The sequence below is a fragment of the Argopecten irradians genome, chromosome 3 (assembly GCF_041381155.1).
Source record: "Argopecten irradians isolate NY chromosome 3, Ai_NY, whole genome shotgun sequence".
Lineage (NCBI taxonomy): Eukaryota > Metazoa > Mollusca > Bivalvia > Pectinida > Pectinidae > Argopecten > Argopecten irradians.
The window spans coordinates 29,381,233-29,401,986 of record NC_091136.1 but is presented as its reverse complement, the minus strand read 5'-3'; the positions used below and the strand labels follow the sequence as shown (position 1 = coordinate 29,401,986).

The 20,754-nt window shown below is 34.4% G+C and overlaps 1 protein-coding gene across 3 annotated transcripts in view; it reads right to left on the bottom strand.

Moving 5' to 3' along the window:
• Positions 1–318: 318 nt before the first annotated feature.
• Positions 319–20,754, bottom strand: part of LOC138318138 (uncharacterized) — a 93,762-nt gene continuing 73,326 nt past the window's right edge. For all 3 annotated transcript variants that reach the window (XM_069260264.1, XM_069260263.1, XM_069260265.1), the window contains 10 exons: positions 19,624–19,842; positions 11,749–12,682; positions 11,451–11,563; positions 9,650–9,979; positions 9,094–9,196; positions 8,618–8,805; positions 8,295–8,449; positions 7,873–7,996; positions 7,219–7,430; positions 319–6,861 (listed from right to left, as the gene is read on the bottom strand). In XM_069260264.1, coding sequence (XP_069116365.1) covers positions 6,621–6,861; positions 7,219–7,430; positions 7,873–7,996; positions 8,295–8,449; positions 8,618–8,805; positions 9,094–9,196; positions 9,650–9,979; positions 11,451–11,563; positions 11,749–12,682; positions 19,624–19,842 — 2,619 coding nt within the window. In that variant the 3' untranslated portion in view covers positions 319–6,620. The remainder of the gene's footprint in view (positions 6,862–7,218; positions 7,431–7,872; positions 7,997–8,294; positions 8,450–8,617; positions 8,806–9,093; positions 9,197–9,649; positions 9,980–11,450; positions 11,564–11,748; positions 12,683–19,623; positions 19,843–20,754) is intronic.

Here is a 20,754-nt window from a genome sequence, read left to right as displayed (position 1 = left end):
ATTTTTGATACTAAATTACATAATTCTTGTTTCTTCTTGTTTTATATCCATATGTAGATAATATTTTGATTGCATGTAGGTATACCATCACTGAAGTTGCATATTTAAACCGTATTTATTCCGAGTTGGAATAATATCAGGTATAGCATATCAAATATTACTACATGTAAGAGTAACTTGTTCTTGATTGCAGGACTTTGTACCCAAAACTATAGTTGCTCTCAAATTTCGGTGGTATTGTCTAATTTATTCTGGTTGTGAATGTGTAGTCGACATAGAAACAAACACAAAACATAAAAGAAAACGCAAATAAAGACATGTGAAGAGCATCTTGTTTATTTTCTGACCAATTTTCTTTCAATTTAAATAATTTAATTATTAGTTTACTTTTAAAGAACATTATTAAACACTCATTACACAGCATCATATAAATAATGTACAAACCTTTTTTTATCAAATTTTAGATCTTAACTCCAATTCTTGTTTATCCTTACCGATCTTAGTGAATGTTAAAATAGTGAAAGCTGATTTTCTTACCAATTTCCACAATAATAATAATATTCAAATATATATATAACTAACTATTTATTTCTTTTTTTTGGTTGTTATTTTACCCACGTAATAATATATACATTGATAAATGTACTAGGGTATAGGTTTTATATAGAAGTTCCCTTTCTAAAAACATTTTAATTGTCACAAATTGTATTTCCTATTCAACCCCAATACATTTCTGTAACTGAATGACCAAGAAATAAGTTTAATAATCACAACAATGCAATTTATTTTATATATATTGAGACAATTGACAACTTGGGAACAAATCCTTTTTTAAACAATAGAATTTTAAATACCTTTTGTGATGATTTATTGGTCGGAACGTATTTCTTGATCTATTTTCATTGTGGGATTTAAAACAAAGTATAAATATATCTTATTGGTCAATGAATGAACCCATATAGATAAAAATATAGTCATACATGTAGAAATAATGTAGCACTTTTAATACATAGGTAAATGGTTCATGGTTTCCCATCCGGGATATATATACATAAACAAAAGACTTACCTCCAAAAATCTTCAATCCAGTAGCATGAGAAATCATGGATATTAAAAATGGGTAAAATATTGTGAAACTGCATATTTAGTGCCTTGGATTTGGTTACCGAGTAATCTGTTTTGCTTGAACATCCAATCAAGTCTGAACTCTTGGTGCTTAATTTTTTTATTGGCCAACGTAAAATTGCACCGATGTTAAAATGCGCAACGGTGTAAGTTTTCACCTGGATCAGAATATTCCCAGTTCTTCATTACTGAAACTATTATATATCGGTACACAGATAGTGATCATGCTTCAAAATAGCTGAAACAATTCCAGGGTGGTGTGTTCAATTTGTCAGAATCAAAACAGTTCTTAAACAACCATTAAATTCAAGACAAAAATATTCTTAAACAACCATTAAATTCAAGACAAAAAATATTCAGTTTCATAAATTTTAACATTCAATAACATGTAAAAGACAAATCCTTTGTAAAATGCATTGTTATGGAGCAAACTGATACCATTCCTTAAGAACACATGGCACTTTTGGCTAATATATGTTTTCGATGGAAGTAGACTGCAACAATGAAAAGGAGAAACGGTCACAAATCATGGACTCAAATGAATTACTATAAGGTAATTTTAAGTACCGGGCAAGTTAATTGTATATTGTAATATTCAGTTAATTCGATATCTTAAAATGAGCAGACACATTTGAAATCATAGTCATCATGTTCAAGTTATTAGCTCACCGACAATTTCTGATCAGCAAATGATCTTTTAAGATATAACAGATCATTCACCCCTGGAGACACAGTTAGGTTCTTCTTAATCAAAGCCTAGATCAGTCTTATTATGAAATTTCAGGGGTGAATGAGTTAATTTACTGTGATCATATCATGATTTTTACCAGGGCAGGTACACGGTGGCCTCAACAACCTCAAAGTAATACCCAGCATATCCTAATAAGGGAAACAACATATAAACTTGATCAAATAAAACTTTGGAAATAAAAATAATAATTTGCGTAAATAATTAAATAAAACAAAATTCACAACACATTATATCATCATGCATATGGCCCTTTTAAAAATCAAAGATAAATTAAAATTTAAGTATAGGAATAATTCAATACTCAAGTCAATAGTAAATAATGTAAATCACAGGGATTTGACACAAATTCCGGACATATATTACAATATAGTGACATCAGTTTAAAATTTGTATCATGTCCCTGTGCTATAATCTAGAGAGATTTTATTGTTTCTTGCAGAATCACAGGCACTTGATACAAATTCCCATCAAAAATTCCATATAATATGCACTACTGTTTGAGAAGTTGGGTCAAGTCCCTGTTTTAAGAACTATCACAGTGTAATATCAATGATCATTGGAACTCCATGTACTTGTACTAGTTGACCAGAACAGTACTTATGATAAAAATAATCAATATTCTACATTAAAAATTCCAAATAATTTCATAGCACTGAGCATTAATTAGAAGTAAGATCTAAATTGAAAACGTTAAAATATCATATCTTCTGCATCCCAAATAATTCCAACAGGCACAGATTTAAAAAAAGGAATTTTTTAGAAAATATTTATGATGCATGTCAAGTTTTCTGATAAAACTTTCAGCTGCATCAGTATACATTTAATATTGCTATATATTATAAATGCAAAATGAAAGTAGAAATTGCACAAAAAATCACGAGGTGCACAAAATACCTGTATCTGTGATCACAAAACTACACAGTTTCTGTCCAATAATTTAAACTAATAGTCTTAAAGGATTTCAACGTAAGGAATGTGTGGTTCAAAGATTGGAAACTCAGACAAACAAAAGTTACGGGTAATTTAATACTCAGTACCCAAATATTGGTACATTATGTATCTTGTAACTTATAAAATCACTTACTAAAAGCTGCCTTACTAAATATAGACATTTGGTGGTAATTTTCATCATTCTGGGACGGTATAACATCATGTCAGTTATTTTGATTGATATGATGCGCAACTCACCAAACTTAGAATATTCAGATAGAAACATGATCATTGAAATGAAATGATGGAAATTTCTTGAGAAAATATACTACTATGATCAATATGAATACTTTTTCCGTGTGTTGAAATTTGTTCCCTGCTTCCAATTGTCGAACATTTAGCAGCATCTTGAAGACTTTGAGTTCATTTGGTATTTTGAAATTCCTGAGATATGAACTGAATTTGTTTTGGAGAATGAACCAAACGAGAAATGACTATGGATTTATGTAACTTTCCCCCCTAAAATGGCAAAGACTATATATTTCACAGCAATATACACACGAGTATAGCATCGTAAAAGGAATCACCCCATTAATATTTTTGCTTCTTTTGATTTGTAAACCCCTTTTACTGTAAACCAACTTAATTTTGCGTTTCATTCCCTGTTTTCATTCCTAACGACTTTTTCAATGCAATTTACAGTTAAAAAAGTTTATTTGAATTGTAATTGAATCATTTTGGCTACCATTCATTTTTCTCTAATATTTAATTGTACACAAAAATAAGTTAGTTATAGAATTCATCAAAGGATGATCATTCAAAATTATTTTTTCTTAATTCATAATTTCAAAATCATTAAAACAAATTAGTTTTTGAATCTTATTGTAATACTTTTTACTTGTATATTTTTACCTATGATGATTTTATTTACTCATCAACCATATATTTAATATAAACAGTAATCGATAGGGTGAGACCTTGTAGATACTTATACAGTACCCGTCTAACTAAAGCCTCACTGACCATATAGGGGTTGCTTGTCCTAGCTCTCCAATATTAAGCTATACAAATATTCTCTAAACCAACTTTGAAAGTCAGGGAGTATTTACTAGAAAATATCAGAATTTTCTTGACTTTACACTTATACAAACTCATTTATTTCCAAAATATCTTTTTTTTTCAAATGTCAAATGAGATTTTTAAAAAGTTTTGACTTCAATTGATATCAGTTTCCATTCACATTTATTTAGTAGTTCCACTTTACTATTACAATCGCTTCATTTCAATGCAACTTTGATAGCTGTACATTAACATAGTATGAGCTGGACAAGCAAGCCCTGGACAACAGCTTGGTTACACATATAGATACATACAATGGTCAGTGAGTGAACCCAAGGCAGGCACCGTCAACCACATATTGTGCATATGGTATATAATCCTGGTTTTATGTACAATAAATCATGACCTTGACCTTTGTTGCCCTTGACCTACATCAGTAATCACTCATATATTAACGAGGTGGATACACACATGCAATATAATATATACAATTTATAAGATTTCTGTGTCCCACAGATCATTGCCTTAATAATTGATATATCTCTTTATGTTCGTCCACCATCATTGGTATTAACCATTTGGACATAATCCTGCATTTTCTACCTATTTGATTACCATATCGTAGTATTATTTTGGTACTTTGGTATGCAAGTTGTACTCCCATAGATACCTTACTAGGCCAGAAACCCTTTGAAAGTACATGACCTTAAGCTCTAAAACGGCTTTGATCTTTTCAATAGATACTCCGCTAGGCCAGGTATTTTCTCACTTAACCATATACTCATTTATTGGTACTCAGGTAAGATGGGTATGGTACTCATCAATATGTACTCTATAGGCCTGGCTATATTCTGAACAAGCTGGTAGATACTCTGAGAGCGCTTTTACTACGATAGGTATGGCAATATGCCAGGTACTCTTCTAATTTTAGTATTTGTGTTAGCCAGGTACTCGTCCATAGGTCTGCCAATTAGCCAGATACTCGTCACCAAGTACTCAGGGTTACTCGGGTGAGCCCAGTACTCGTAGCCTCATTTCCTGGCATGTAAGAGTTATCCCTCTTGGATCGTACTCATGAATTTCAGCTCTCGATACTTATCGGTATTGCACTACATCTTGTAGAAGAAACAGCCATATTATGACGGCATTTCATTCCAGGTAAAGTGCAGTATACAATAGAGTGTTGACTATACATGGAGTCCTCTCGACTCGACACGTACATCGACACATTTACGTAACATCTGTGTAACTCCTATTTATAGTATCTACAATAGATATACCACAGTATCACATAACAATGTAATAATATATTCCTCTACCTGTTATCGATATAATAACTCCATAACCTGTCATCAGTATTATAACTCTACACCAACATCAGTCGTGGTATTATTAGTATACCATAACAATATACAACAATTTCCCAACCTGTTATCAGTATGATAACTCCATAACAAAGTGTACTATTCCTGGTATCACATAACAAAGTGTACCCCCTGATAACAACTGTCCATATATACTAGTATGAATTATCAGTTTATCATAAGGATACTGCCACAACATATTTATATATGCTATTATAAGGCTTGTTATCAAAGTGATATACCATCTTTCCTCAGATTAATATTTCCATTCCTGGAATCACTTCTCTAATTCCGATTTCATAAATATCACACCTTTCCTCACACCTGATCAGGTATCGATAGTATTTCCCATACCTGTTATCATTGCTATATATATTCTGTGTAATGATAACACAATTCCAGGTGCTGTAGTAATTACTTTACAGGTAATTCCTTGAAGAACCAGTCCTTAGTCACTTGAGTGACACATGGAGATGAAAGGATGAAAATAATCCAATGATGTCATTCTTGGTAATAAAAGCACTTTGAAAACAGGTCACATCATCCATGTTTGACCTTTAGAAAAGTCCATCAGGTCACATGACATTAATTCCATATAGGCGACACAGTGTTTATGATAAGAAGTGTTTTTTGTGCCTTATACAGAACCTCCTGGTCCATCACACTTGCTTGTCACTTCACCGTGTCCATGTGATGAAATATCATTATATATATATAGCTGCCTTTAGAAAGTTGACACGGCTGCTGGGAGGGATCACCTGACTGCAGACCGTAGCCAATGAGATACTTTACAATGTCAAGGCACAGAAAAGACCACCATGGCCGACGACAATGTTACACTTACAACCCTGTACAAATTATACACTATTGTAAGACGACTCAATTGGTCTTATCTTTATCAAGCTAGCGAGTCAAAACTATTTTACAGCCTAATATATAACTTTCATATCATCATCAATTATTCCAATAAATTATTACTCAATATATATACCAAGGATTACTTATATATACAATGCTGTTCCTCAGATAAATATTATACATGAATAATTTACATTAGATATGTATGGGAACCTAGTGAAATGTATTCAGAAGTTAAACACACATCTGCATAACAAAACGTGCATGATTTATCAAACAATCTTATTACCCATCCGACCAGCCTAGCTTAATCCCTTAAAATTACCTGAATGTCCCATATATACATAGAGAATTCCTTAAATTAAACTGATCTATGAACATTTACATATGTTTATGGGAGCTACCTAACATATAAATTAATGATAATTTTTCTCTCTTTTTTTTGTGTCCTTAGATCAACATTCTCACTCAGAACCTAACAGCCAGCCATGGTGATATTTCATGCCTCAACATACATAAACTATACTACAACATTATACAGGTGGCGGGCCATTGACATATCGAAGCTCCGGAGTGACATTGACACTTAAGTCTCCAATACGTTTGACAAGATCGGGGTCGACCATGTAGGCCACACCCATCATCATGAACACAGCAGCTGCTCGCACATAACGTGACTTCAGCCAGGAGGCAGACGAAGAAGATGATAATGACGATGATGATAATGAAGGAAGGGGTGCTGGATTTGTAATCAGTGTTGCTTTATTATCAGTTCTGTGAATAAAAATGAAACAGGTTAGTATTTACCTGCAAAAAAAATATCTTCAACATTATCACACTATTTATTGTGTAGGGCTATAGCTCAGCTAGCTATTTCGGATCTTGTTTTCAATTTGTTTTCACTGTAACACTTTTAAGCAGTAACCATAATTGTACAGTTTAAATAAATGATTTCTTCTTTTAAAGATATAAAGCAAGAAACAAGAATGTCACACATTATGTAACACAACAACATTAGCATGTAGTACTATTATTGTGACAAGTATCATATATTTTGCTCTTCAAATTTTAGAATTTCTATTTTTTCATTCCCCCCCCCCAAAGTTGTGTTTGTTTGCACAGATAACTTACTGCTCCATAGATTCCTGTGAGGATGTGAACACTGCCAGCTGTTCTAGCTGTCGACAGTGTTTCTGAGCCTTCACCAGCTGCTCATGTATGTCCGCCATGGACATAGTCATATCGACCTTGGTCACCTCGTCCACAAAGGGAGATAACTGGCCACGAAGGCACTGCAGTCTAGATATCATCTGGTCCACTTTGTACAGAGGGCCATTGGGATCCTGTGTTAAAAATATTAATACATTTCAACTGCCTAGAAAAATCCTAAGATGTTCTGTAAATGCATACATATATAAGTGTTTTATTTGCACCAGATGTTGCGCTAATAGTACAAATACATGAAATTCATCATTGCACTAACCTATTTCGAGCCAACTTTGCGATTAAGTCTGATTGTGCCAAAATGAGTTTGATTACAGTTGACATCAAACATCTTTGTTCAATAATATTACATTTACATCAGGCATTCAAAAATAGCATTGCATAAAGATTTAAAAATTGAAGAATATGCATTAAAATTCAATTACTAGTAGAAATTAGTCGACAGCTAAATAGAACATATCCATTTTATCACTAATCTGTAAAATCACAAAATGAAAACCTTTAACAAAGGATGAAATATTATTTCCAATTTTTTTTCCATTAACAATAGACGTAACGAACCTGAAGGTCGAGATTTTCCTCTGTAAATCCCTCAGCCAATACACCGTTAAGTTGGCCACGTAACAAGACATACTCGCTCCACAGATTGTGGGCCTGTTGTATGTTCGGGAGGTCCTGGTTTACTCTGGGAACGAAGGGAGGTAACTCATTAATACACAAAAATGACTTTATGTAATATTAGCACAAAATAATTTTTTATAAAATATTTCTTATATATTTTCTTTAATATGGAATAGAACAAATTATTTTTCTTAGAAAAAACCAGTACACTGTATATCTAACGAAACTTATTTCAAATCTAAATTTCTATTTTGTATAAATTGTTCTGTATTGAAATACATTTTAACATTATTTGTCTAACACCAGAGTACAAGTTATCTCCCCTTCCATGAGATGTACCCTCTATGTAATAGGACACCTACCTTTCCAGTTTCAGACTAGACACCAAGTCAGCCTGCTTCAGCTGCTGAACAAACACATCCAAATTGATTGATGGATGCTCCTGGCGGAAACTCTGACCAGTTTTGTACAAATCTTGGATACATTTTTGTACATTTTGAAGCACCTCTTGATTTTTCTGAAAAATAAACATCACCAAGAATCAAGGTAGGTAAAGCCAAATCTTTACAATTTATTTTAACCTAACTAAATATATGGTATTGTTCATCATAATTTTTGCCTTAACCTTTTTTTCATATACCAGGTATATATTTTACTTTTACAGAATTGTATATGTTGTGATTACCTGCGCATGCCTGAGATGCTGTTCCACCTGAGCGATTGAGGAGAATCGCTGCGGTGTGCCCTCCACCTCACAGCTCTGTAACCCTTTCTGCACCTCACTCATGCTCTTACACATGTTTGACAATGCCTGAGACTGTTGCTGGCGTTCACATGCGAAGGCATGTAGCTTCTCCCACTGGTAAAGCATGTCTGTCAAAGAAAAATACACATAAAGCATTTCTAGTTACATTTATACATCACTCTGGTGTAAAGTTTTGTCATTTTGTACACTTGCACAATGAAGCATAAAGTGTTTGCAGCAGACAGAGTTAGCGAAACAATATTTTCACATTGTAAGGCAATTTATGGTTTAACTCACTTACAGGAATCTAAACACATCAAGGTAAATTCTGGTTTATATTTGAAGTACAAATGAAAACAATGTTGTTGTTTTTTAAATCCAAACTGGAGCTTTATAGCAGTTCTGATACTACTCACCTTTTAAGTTTTCTAACTGTGACTCTGTAGCATCAGCGGGCAGGTGGTTGTACACACTTTGTAAACAGTTAATGTTGGTTTGACAGGTGGCGATGATTTCAGCCTAGAGAAGAAAGAAATATTGAGCTTATTTACAGTTGAATTAAATGGATGAATATTTGAAATAAATGGATAAATATTTGAAATAAATGGATAAATCTTTGAAATAAATGGATGAATTTGTGGCTTTTGATCTATTCATTCTAACTAATAACAACTAGACCTGATCAATAATTCAAATCTATTCATTGCATAATGTTCAGTGTTGCAATTTTCTTGTGCATATTTTTCTTTTACAAGTTAAGTATGTTGTAATTTCACGTGAGATTTCTAGCACACGGAATTACAATCTATTATCCTTCTAATTCTTTAAAATATCCAAAATAATTGTAGTCCAACATTCTGTGATCATAAGAAGCCCCTAATTACACATTGACATAATCCAATATTAAATGCACCAGTGATATGGATAGCTGACTACATTGATTCCACTTTCTTCTCAATAAATATGACTTACATATTTGTGGGAATTCATAGCAATGCCTGTCCTGAATTGATCCTTCCTCCTCTTTTTAAGGCAGTGGTCCGTTATTTTCAGCTGACTGGCCGAATCCTCCAGAAAGTAGTGTAAATCCTCTAAGTCAGAGTCACTGTCGTATCCATGACGACTGCTCTGTGTCAGCAGACGAGGTCTACTCTTCCCTTCTTTTTTCCTTCGTTCCATTTCGGCCGAGACCAGAGACATCTTTTTCGGAGAGGGGTAAATTTCATCAAACTCAAGATCTTCCTCAAGTTGATTCCATGTGAGGGGCTGTTCTTCTTGGTCCTCCCCCATGGACATATAGACCTGAAAATCAAGGTCAAACAAAGGTCAACACAAGATAAGAAAATACCTGAAGGTCAAGGCCATACAAGGTCACAATAAGATAAATACAGTGAGCATTATTCAACTGTAGTTTGATTCTAGAATTAATCAAGAAATTTAAAACATTTCTAATGCAACTGTGTCCATTGTTTCATATTTCCATTTTGACACAGGGATCGATATATGAAATCTTTGTGAGAAAGTTAGAGAAAAATACCATTTTGATAATCGGATATCATAATAGCGGGCCTCATAGAGAAAACAATGTAGGCTTGAAATGAATGCATTATCCAGCAAAAAACAATACCTGCTTCCATACATTTCATTCTTAGATAAATAAATCATCGAAATACATCATTAGATAAAAAATTCTAAGAAATAACACTTGCTATTTCATAATAGTGATTTTGGCCGTCAAACAATAGTGCTTGATGATCTGTATCCCAGTCCATGGTGAATTTAGACTCTGGTTCTAATTCTAGTCCTATCTGGGACTGATGAACAAACTTATATAATACTCTTACTTCCTAACAGAAAGTTAATAAGCATTTCAAACAACTTGAGATTAGTGAACAGTGTCATATTTTTTTCTTTTTTTAAAATCAAGTTGCACGATTGATCAGAGAAGTGAATGTAGTTTTCAGGTATTGAGCAGCTGTGTAGGCCAGATACCTAACACAAAGTGTATCAATAGAGAATCAGAGATCAATATCCCTATACTTGTAGCCTACAATGATATTCTATACACCTGAAGCCATCAAGGCCCAGGATCAGACATACATTATGAAATTTGTTGATCGACAAAAATTTCAAAATCAATTTTTGTTTTACACTTTCATTGTACGTGTCTTTGTTCACTAGTTAAAAACATGTATTCTCTTTAAAGATAAACATGGAGAATGAAACAGTTAAAATATTAAATTAGACACGTGGATTAGTAATTTATTACCGCAGCTGTGACGGAACAAATCATGCGAATCCAACTGTTACCATAGTAACCATTGTAGTTACAGAGTCAATTAAAGAAACACTGCATGGTAACCACAGTGATATGTTTCTATAACCAGTCAGAATCAGGCATGTAACAAATGTATTAATTATAGGCAACTGAGGAGTAGAGTCAGTCATCTCAATCTAAACTAATCTGACCACTTAGTGTTACAGCAAGCTGGGTTCCTTTCTGTTATCATTTGAATACTAAATCCTTACATAACAAGCAATGGATAATTCATACAGCTCAGGTTCGACCTTTGACCTATAACCATGTGTGAAGTATGAAAAGCTATAATTCTAGATATTGTTTTGTGACAAAGACATATGTTGACATCATATAGTCATATACATTTTACACACTTCATGAGTAAGTGTGAAGGTCAAATTCAGACAAAGCACAAGGTCAGATGTGTGTGATGTTTAAGCTGGTGAAGGTCATAGCCTCAATACTGATATGTACCTGGTGATAATTATCCCACGCTGGTTCTGAGACAGAGGCTGTACTGTTGAGACCATCATCCTCATCGGACACCAGAATGTCACTGTGGGCTGTTTCGTAGTCATCAGAACAGGCTGAAATATACAAACATGTGATTATAACAACCATGAATTTATATTCTAGATAAATCATTATGACAAGGTCATCATTTTTGCTGGCTTGTGTTATCATTTTCTCTATTTTTTTCTTTTCATATGTTTTCCTTACAATTAAAGGTAAATTCTATTAGTAAATTTCTAGTCATATCTTATCAACTCACCTGAGCTTTCTGTTTCTGACTCGCTGGAGTCAAACACACTCCCATCAGCATGACTTGTCTGACTAGACTCATACAACTTGCGCTTCGCTCCAGCACGGGGGAAGGTAGCAGAAGAGCCACCTAACTTATTGTTGGCAGACAGGTGCTCACTCCCGTAACTAAGGCGATCAATGGCAGTCTCTGACCGAGACAAAGACGATATATCAAAGTCATCACCAATGTCTGTAAGCTGTATAGCGCTCCAGGGTCGATCTTTCCTGTTTCTCCGTTGGCGAAGTTTCACTGTGTTATGGAAAGCTGGGAGATTCTGTGGTAACGATGCATCAGAGTTGTAGTCCAGTCCAAGAACACTGTCAAACATGGTGTCATGATTGGTACCGCCATCATCACTGGCGGTCGAGTACACCTCCGATCCACCATCACTTTCCTCACTACTCGCGTCACAAGAGTTATCCTGCTTGCGTGGTTTATTTCCGACACCTGTTCGTTCAGGTGTAACGAGACGCTCTGCTCCTGCAATAAGTTTCTTGATGTCCTCACAGTCGCTTTCAGTACTGATGTGGCCGAGTGACTCTGTAGTTCCACTGCTGTAGCCGATGTCCCGAGAGTCGGACTTGAGTCGGTGGTGTTTTAACATATCCAGATCAGAGTCGCTGTACTCTGAGGACATCTTACCCTCTACCTCACTCACCACCGCGCTGTCCTTCCCACTCTGGTTCTCCGAGCTCTGGTCTAGCAACAAGCTACTACGGTCAAGGCCAAAGCTGCTATCGTCTAAGAGAGGTGAATCTGCAACGTCTGCCTGACGTAATGGGAGGCCAAAACTGTCGTCAAAGTCAGCCCCACTTACATTACCGCCTAGTAAGTTACTACCATCAAAGCTGAGCAAATCAGGGGTCCATTTATTGCCAAGTATTGGGGACGGAAATGTAACCTGGAACATACCACATAGATATCGGTCATTTACAGGGTACAGTATCATTAAAACAATACATAGGTCACAAAGGAACCACAAAAAGGCAGTGAAAACATAACAGATAATGCAGTTATTTAATATATTCTAAATTATTTAAGAATCATACATATAATCAGTCTAAACTTTAAAATGATCTATCCAATTTAAAACCTTTATTATGATAATGTTAAGTTAGAATTATATCAGCAAGACGCTTCATTACTGACCATACATGAGGCATTGCCATTCCAAAACAAAGTAAAATGGCTGATGTAATTTGATTTCATAAAACAGAATATAAAATAAAGACACTGAGCCAGTACATTAATTAATGTTAAATAATTATACATGTAGAAATCAAATATTTACTGCAATAACAAACGTCATTGAACATGATTTCAGTATTTGACTTATTAAAGAGAGTATGATTGGTATAGGAAGCATCAGACCATTAAGGAGATAAAACAATCCAGCGTCTATCAGACTCCATTGTCTCCTACTCCATCAGCTGGCTCATTCATTACAGCCCATTACACTTTGTTCTCACTAATTACTTTCATCAATCATTTAGTAATTATATCTATATAACTATCACAGAATTTAAATGATCTCAAAACTTTAAATTAACTTTTGTCAAAAGACAAAATCTATTTTGAATGAAATATCATTTATTGACATCTTTATATTCCAGGCATTATTTGTTAATTCTTATACAGTCTAATTAAACTGTCTATAAACACCACCCAAGGGAACAAGACAAAATGGTCATTGTAGCCAAGTGGTCTTTTTATACAAGTCAAATTGTGTTGAAATTGACCATTAAGGGCCCTGATAATGTGGTCTTATTAAGCAGTGCATGGTCTTTCTATAGAGGTATATACTAAAGCAGGTTTGTACCCGGTACCTGTTATTTTTTTTTATTTTCATGAGAAAAGAACAACATGCTTTATCATTTGAAGTGTACAGTAATGTGTATTTCTATATTTATGTCATGGTTTATTGTCATGGCAATGTTTGGGGTTGTTTTTGTGACCTTAAATACAAATCTATTTAGTATGCAGCGTTCAGAAATGTGTTGCTATATTTGGTCATAGAATGTAATATATTGACAATATGACAACACCAGACAAACACTAAATAAGTTTTTACAAATTATCTACGATGTGAGGTGGTCAACTGACATCTGGAAATCCCACTGGCCATTGTATCATACAAATGTCTGTGCCAATCTCAGCTAAGTCTAGCTAATCAATATTACTAGGCGGGGAGGTGGGGAAGCAGTGACCCTAATGATAATAGATGAGGAACAAAATCTTCACAACTCTGGGAAAATTAGCCAACATATAACAGTCGACGACCAAACTCAATTGTCTTCACTGCTAACATTCGCATGCATTTTCATGTCCACAACTAATTATCACGAAGAACATTATTGCATGATGTCATTACGACATGACATACATACAGCAGTCGTAATTAGAGAGTGTTACGACTCCAGTCAAAATCTGTGAACGGCAGATGAAAGACTGCCATGGAAACTAACTGAGAATCTCGTACAAATTATCGTGGAAATCGGTATCATTGTACCGCTAATCAGTAGATCCTACGTAATCCCGTGGGGAATCGTGATAATCCCTGTGGTATATACATAGTCTGGTGGTATAGATCTAGCACGGTGTCTAGATCAGGGCCATGTATTATTGATCACAAGTGGTCTATATAATGCAGCATGTATATAATCTTGTCTTCCACTTCCTACAGAGAGTGACAGCTGACTGACCTTGATTACGATATAAAGGTCATTGATCAGTAAATCTAGTAGATTATCATTGATAACTATAAGGTGTACTTTATAAAGCTAAAATCAATGGTACATTGGTTTATTTATCATCAGAACCTTCAGTAACTTACATTGATATTCTCTCATAAATAGGTGGATAGCTTATTGTAGGATGATACAAGAAAACTCAATAAGTATGGATGGGCTTATTAGCAAGCATGAGCTTAATTTGTATTGAAATTCAACTGATGTATTCTCTGAAATATTTATAGAAGTAAGATTTCATAGAAACAAACCACAATTTGAGAATACCTCTGATGATATTAACATGTTTCATGACATAACATCTGTCTTGATGTAATATTGAAATATACTGAAAATGATTCAAAAAATATTTTCTGCACCATGAAAAAGATTTCTCTATACATGTATTCTGCAAATAAACATTACTGTGAATATTCCAGGCACGAAGCCACTCTGTTATAAACCATTAAAGAATCTTTATTCAAAGTTTATTGGATCCCGAGGATTATCCTGACTGTCTGTGCAGCAGAATAAATGTATCATTATCTCGCCCCTATAGGGTTGTATCACTGTAAATGTTCTACATGTTCAATGTACCAGTCTCTAGGTAAACCTCTCAAATCTTATTGATTATCAAATCAACATGTGGATATCCTTCTAGTTTCCAACACTAGACTGCACATTCATCTTGTCTACTTGTGCGAATAGAAGTAAACTTTTAAACAGTAAATCTTGATAGGCCTTTAATTCTAACTTCAATCCTTGTCAAAGTCCTTCGTTACTCACAGCCGATTTGCTTTATCTCGACAATCAATATGGAGGACAAACTGAAGCTAGGTCACGGCAAGCATCTGAAGAACAGCAAGTTCTTCAGTCAGTCTTAAATGAATAAACATTTGCTGTCAATTGTATTTTATTCTTTCCACACTCTAACCACAGTCTTTTGAAAATTAAAACCATGGCAGCAAGGTTATACCTTGAAAGACAAATATGTCTGGAGAGAGTTTAACACTATAGCGTCTGTAGAATATCTAGTAGGGATCATCGGCTTGTATTTAACAAAATCTCAATCTAATTAAACTAAAACAAAGATTTGTTGGATAAGATATATTTGATTTTGAAATGTTTGAAATAGGTTTGTTTGTTGTTGTTTTACATCCTATCAACAGCCAGGGTCATTTAAGATTGTGCCAGGTTGGATGGTGGAGGAAAGCTGGAGTGTCCGGAGAAAAACCACCGACCACAGGTCAGTACCTGGCAACTGCACCACATGGGATTCGAACTCACGACTCAGAGGTGGAGGGCTTGTGGTAACATGTCGAGACACGTTAACAACTGGACCCACCTGTATTTCAAAATGATACTTTGAATAAATGATTACATAAGAAAATATTATTTCCAACCCTTATAGTTTACTGTTACACTTGAATTATTGACTTTTCCTGAAACCATATTGATATCTTTTTTAGAACCAATTCCTATTTTTACACTGAAGTGTTATGTCCACAGATCCTTCTATCGACCTGTCTACACTACATTGTGTTATCAGTCTCACTGATTACGTAAATCTCAAGTCCTACAATATAACTTCATTTCTGCAATACAGTTTAATCCTGAACTTTTGTACTCCATACAACCGTGTGCTCAGCTTGCCAATATTATCTGTTGCCTACGTGCCGTGTTGCAGTTATCAATATTCAAACATTTACACAAGAAATAATTGATGAAGAATCTGCTCCTAATTCTCCACAATTTTTTTTAGACAATAATTTGATCTAAGAATCATCATAATCAGTACAAATACAACAAAACAATTAACTGTTTTTACATCTTAATTACAGTGGATATATTTATAACAAATGCATTCTGGTTAATCAATTTGTCCTAGTTTATGACCTGTTAAGTCACTTTAGGAGAAATGGTGTACAATAATGATTTATCCTTAATAAGGAAATTTTAAACAAGATCATTATCAGATTGCACAACAAATGAGTTTTTAAATTTTACAACCCGAGTTTTAATTTCCAATGGACACATGTATTGATAAAATTTTATTTAATCATTTACTAATGCTAATATATCCTCTTTAAATAAGTTTCGAGATTTATGCCCAACTCAGGCACAAACATTCTTTACGACAAAACAATCAAATCAAAGATTAAGATTTCATTTAAAAATATCCAAGAAACATACCTTGCATTGGTTCTAACTATATCCCATGGTTAGCGTCTTTTACTAATGATGCGTTATTTTTCCAATACATAAAACACAAACATCTAAATGACCCTGATTATCCTTACAACCAGGACATGTACTGGACATCCACACCATACAAACATGTCTTTGATCCAGTAATATTTTATTCACTCTAAATGACCTTATTGATGAAATATTGATGTACTGAACAAAGAACTGAGAAAAATACACGTTGACACCTCCGCCAACGTTATCCAAACAAACATTTACGTTCTTTGTCACGTAGTACGGACCTAATCATTGGTCAGTTTCATTAATGAGGCGACATGCAATTGGTCGATTTATAGCCTTTCAGTAGCCTAGTAAGTACATGTTTATGGTACATAACATTAGCAAATACATGTCAAATACCTGCCCATAAACGAAAGTAGTTTTTGTACAAAGTATAATTCTCTAGAGCAACACAGTTGATGATTTATATATAGTGTTAATGTAAAAATGTGTGATAATGAAGTGAAAATAATGTACTCCCAATGGTGTTGTTCATCTACCTGAATGGACAAGCATTTATCTCAAGATAAAATCTATAAATAAAATATCAGCTGTTGTGCTGGTTTCTTTAAAATATATCTGAGGAATTCTTTAATAAATCATGGAACAAAAGTACAAATCATAAAGGATGGGTCAAGAAGCTAAACATGCTAAAGAAGCCCATAGACCAATTTATAACTATTGCTATTTTTGGCACCTTCAGTACACATGTCCCTATCTTGGCAAAGACTTAATAATTTTTGATAACTTTTTATTCCAAAAGTGTCTTGCCAAAGGATGTAACAGTTACTGCAACAGTACAGCCCAGGATGTTTTCCTGATTTAAAAAAACCCAAACTGTCATTGATAGGATTCAAATCATGTACCGATTGACAGGCTTTGAGCATTAGCCCTTACAGCCCAGAAATTGTTGAACCAATCAACTACCAGGTACAAAATGTAAACAACTAAAACCTACCTAATATTAAAACTTTATATTGATGTGATTTTCACAGCTTTATTACAACTTCTGAATTTTTGAGCTTCAACTCAAGGTCACATAGTTAGCATGATAAATCAAAAACTGTAGGGGAATTGATTACTACGATCGTGTTTATATTATTTTCCTGATCAGTGACCTTGGAACTGGACTAAACATATATTGACTTAGAGTATCAACACTCGTATCTATATCGACAATCGTAAAAAAACAAGCTACACTTGTTGATCAAAGCCTGGTCACATGACCAATGATATTGACAACTTCGGGATCAAAGAAAGTCACATGGCCAGAGATAGGCCAAACAAGACTTGAACATCCGTGGTAAACCAAGGATAACATTTATGGTGATTTGATGTTCCTAGAACAATCCCATCATCACCTGTACCTTGACCTTGGATGACCTTTTATGTGTTAATAATCAATAGTACAACTGTTATACTCTCAAACTCAGAGAACTTATACAGGTCTGTTGTACAATCCTATTTCAAGGGATCATTGAAATGAAATTTTGTTGAAAACAGATACTCATGGATATGCATTTGTTATTCATTTAAAATTTGCACAAAATGTGAGTGTAAATGTAAAGAATGAAATTTTGTTTAAAATAAAATTCACGAAGAATGATGATCCAAATCCGAGTCTTTTGACTAATTTGTTGTTTTAAATAATTTGTTGCTATAATCCATCAATAAACGGGGAAGAACATTTAAGTAATTTGCCTTAACCAAAATGATTTCAACCGTGACAGCATCTCATTATTGATCCTAGAAAAGTCACATTTTAACAACTCTAATTTTGTCACTATTGAATGATCAACAGAAACTATAACAGAATTATTAAACGCAGAAGAATTTTAATCTTGAGCTCACATGAATAATTTGTTTCGTAGATGTTAACTGAAAACTAGACGATATGCATGAGATCATCGTTTTTATTGGTACTTGCAGTAAAGACTGTCAGCCTAGCTGTAATTTTCTTGTCCAATTCATTAGATATACATGTAATTTAAAATGTATTACATAACTGTAGCCATTCATATTGTTTTATAATGGTTTCTATTTTACAGAAACTGTCTGAATAACAATTTACAAATTTGCCTAAATTACTTAGTTATAGCCTAAGTCTACATACTACAATGCTTCCTAGCTCGGAAGACAAATTGTCCATTTCCTTGGAGACATGTTTCCTGGTGTACCTCAGACATATTCTAGGAACAGGAAGAATAGTAGTTATATGTGTCTACTGTATGTGCTTCCCTTTTTCGTCTATATATGTAAACAATAATGTTAAAATGTATTTGAGTGGCCAATTTTCCTGACAATGTTATTTTGAAGGCTCCATTATACGGTGGTATATTAGACAAGGTTAAGGACACCAAACACTACCTCAGTCAGGAGGCTGACAGAATACCATAATACGCTAGATAGGGCTGGGAGCTGATGGCTGACCAACTTTATAATGAATGTGTGGCAGTATCCTTTACCTACTGCTAGCTTGACAATGGTATATCCTGATCTGATATCGGGCCATACCACAAAGGATTGTTCCATTCTTTTTGTTTTGTAGAACATTTCTAATGAGAACTTTCTCTTCATGTTTTAGAATGGTGTCCTTTTTATGACATAATAAAATTGTCTAATGCGATCCCTGTAGTGGTTTGAAATACACCTGTTTAATAGAAATATGTAAAGGACCCTGTCTATAGAACATCTAACTTACAGAAACCTTCATTAGTACATTAGTACTGGTGATGGTATCTGTAAATGACAATCACTTAATTTGGACTTTAATTTAAAAATTAAAATTCATTAAGAGCTGAAATATGGAGAACACTAAGAAACAGATACATGAAATGTAATAACAGAAGCCTATATGTAAAGTGCTAACCTTTTTTGTTTTCAAGTCATTTTCCAGTCTACATTGGGCCTCTAGAGAGCGCAGCCAAGCCGAGTGCCAGCGTTGCTGAAGTGTGTTAGCGCTACGCTCCAGGTACAGGCGATTGTGGTCCAACACCCGTTCATCTGTAGCTTCATCCTGGAGGTGTTCGCTCAGCTTCAGCACTGCATTCACGTTCCTCGAGTGAGACTCAATATCCCGCTGGAGAACCTGGAAACACAAATAGATGCTGAGGTTAGGGTTGTTTGACTCAAAGGTACAAAAAAACCAAGAAATATCTTCAACCTGGAGAATCTGTCAGCAGCAAATTAAAGTCGTCCTGGATTAGGAATTGTCAAATAAAAAGAACTGTATTGAAAACGTGCTGATGTGTCATGATGTGACATGTGTACTAACATAATCCAATTACAATAATTGGGTTAAAATGATTGACTATATCTTTGCACTATAAACTCTGCAGAGAAGTCAATTACTACTATGTTGCATGTAACAGATATTGGAAGGAGAAAACCATGGCAGATCAACATCAACCAACAAATATTTGGACAACTTTGAACTAACAAATCTGTATAAACCAATTTGTACCAAGCTAGCACCAGATATTTTGATAGCTCTGAATAGCATTATCCCTGCATGTGAAAACCAAATTGTAGCATGCTAGGACCAGATTTTGGACATCTCTGAATAGCATTATCCCTCTACAAACCAATTTGTAGCATGCTAGGACCAGATTTTGGACATCTCTGAATAGCATTATCCCTCTACAAACCAATTTGTAGCATGCTAGGACCAGATTTTGGACATCTCTGATTACCGCATTATCCCTCTACAAACCAATTTGTAGCATGCTAGGACCAGATTTTGGACATCTCTGAATAGCATTATCCCTGTGCAAACCAATTTGTAGCATGCTAGGACCAGATTTTGGACATCTCTGAATAGCATTATCCCTCTACAAACCAATTTGTAGCATGCTAGGACCAGATTTTGGACATCTCTGAATAGCATTATCCCTGTGCAAACCAATTTGTAGCATGCTAGGACCAGATTTTGGACAGTTTTTTATCAATAGTATTATGCCTGTCACTGTACAAACCAACATGTACCATACTAGCATTGGCT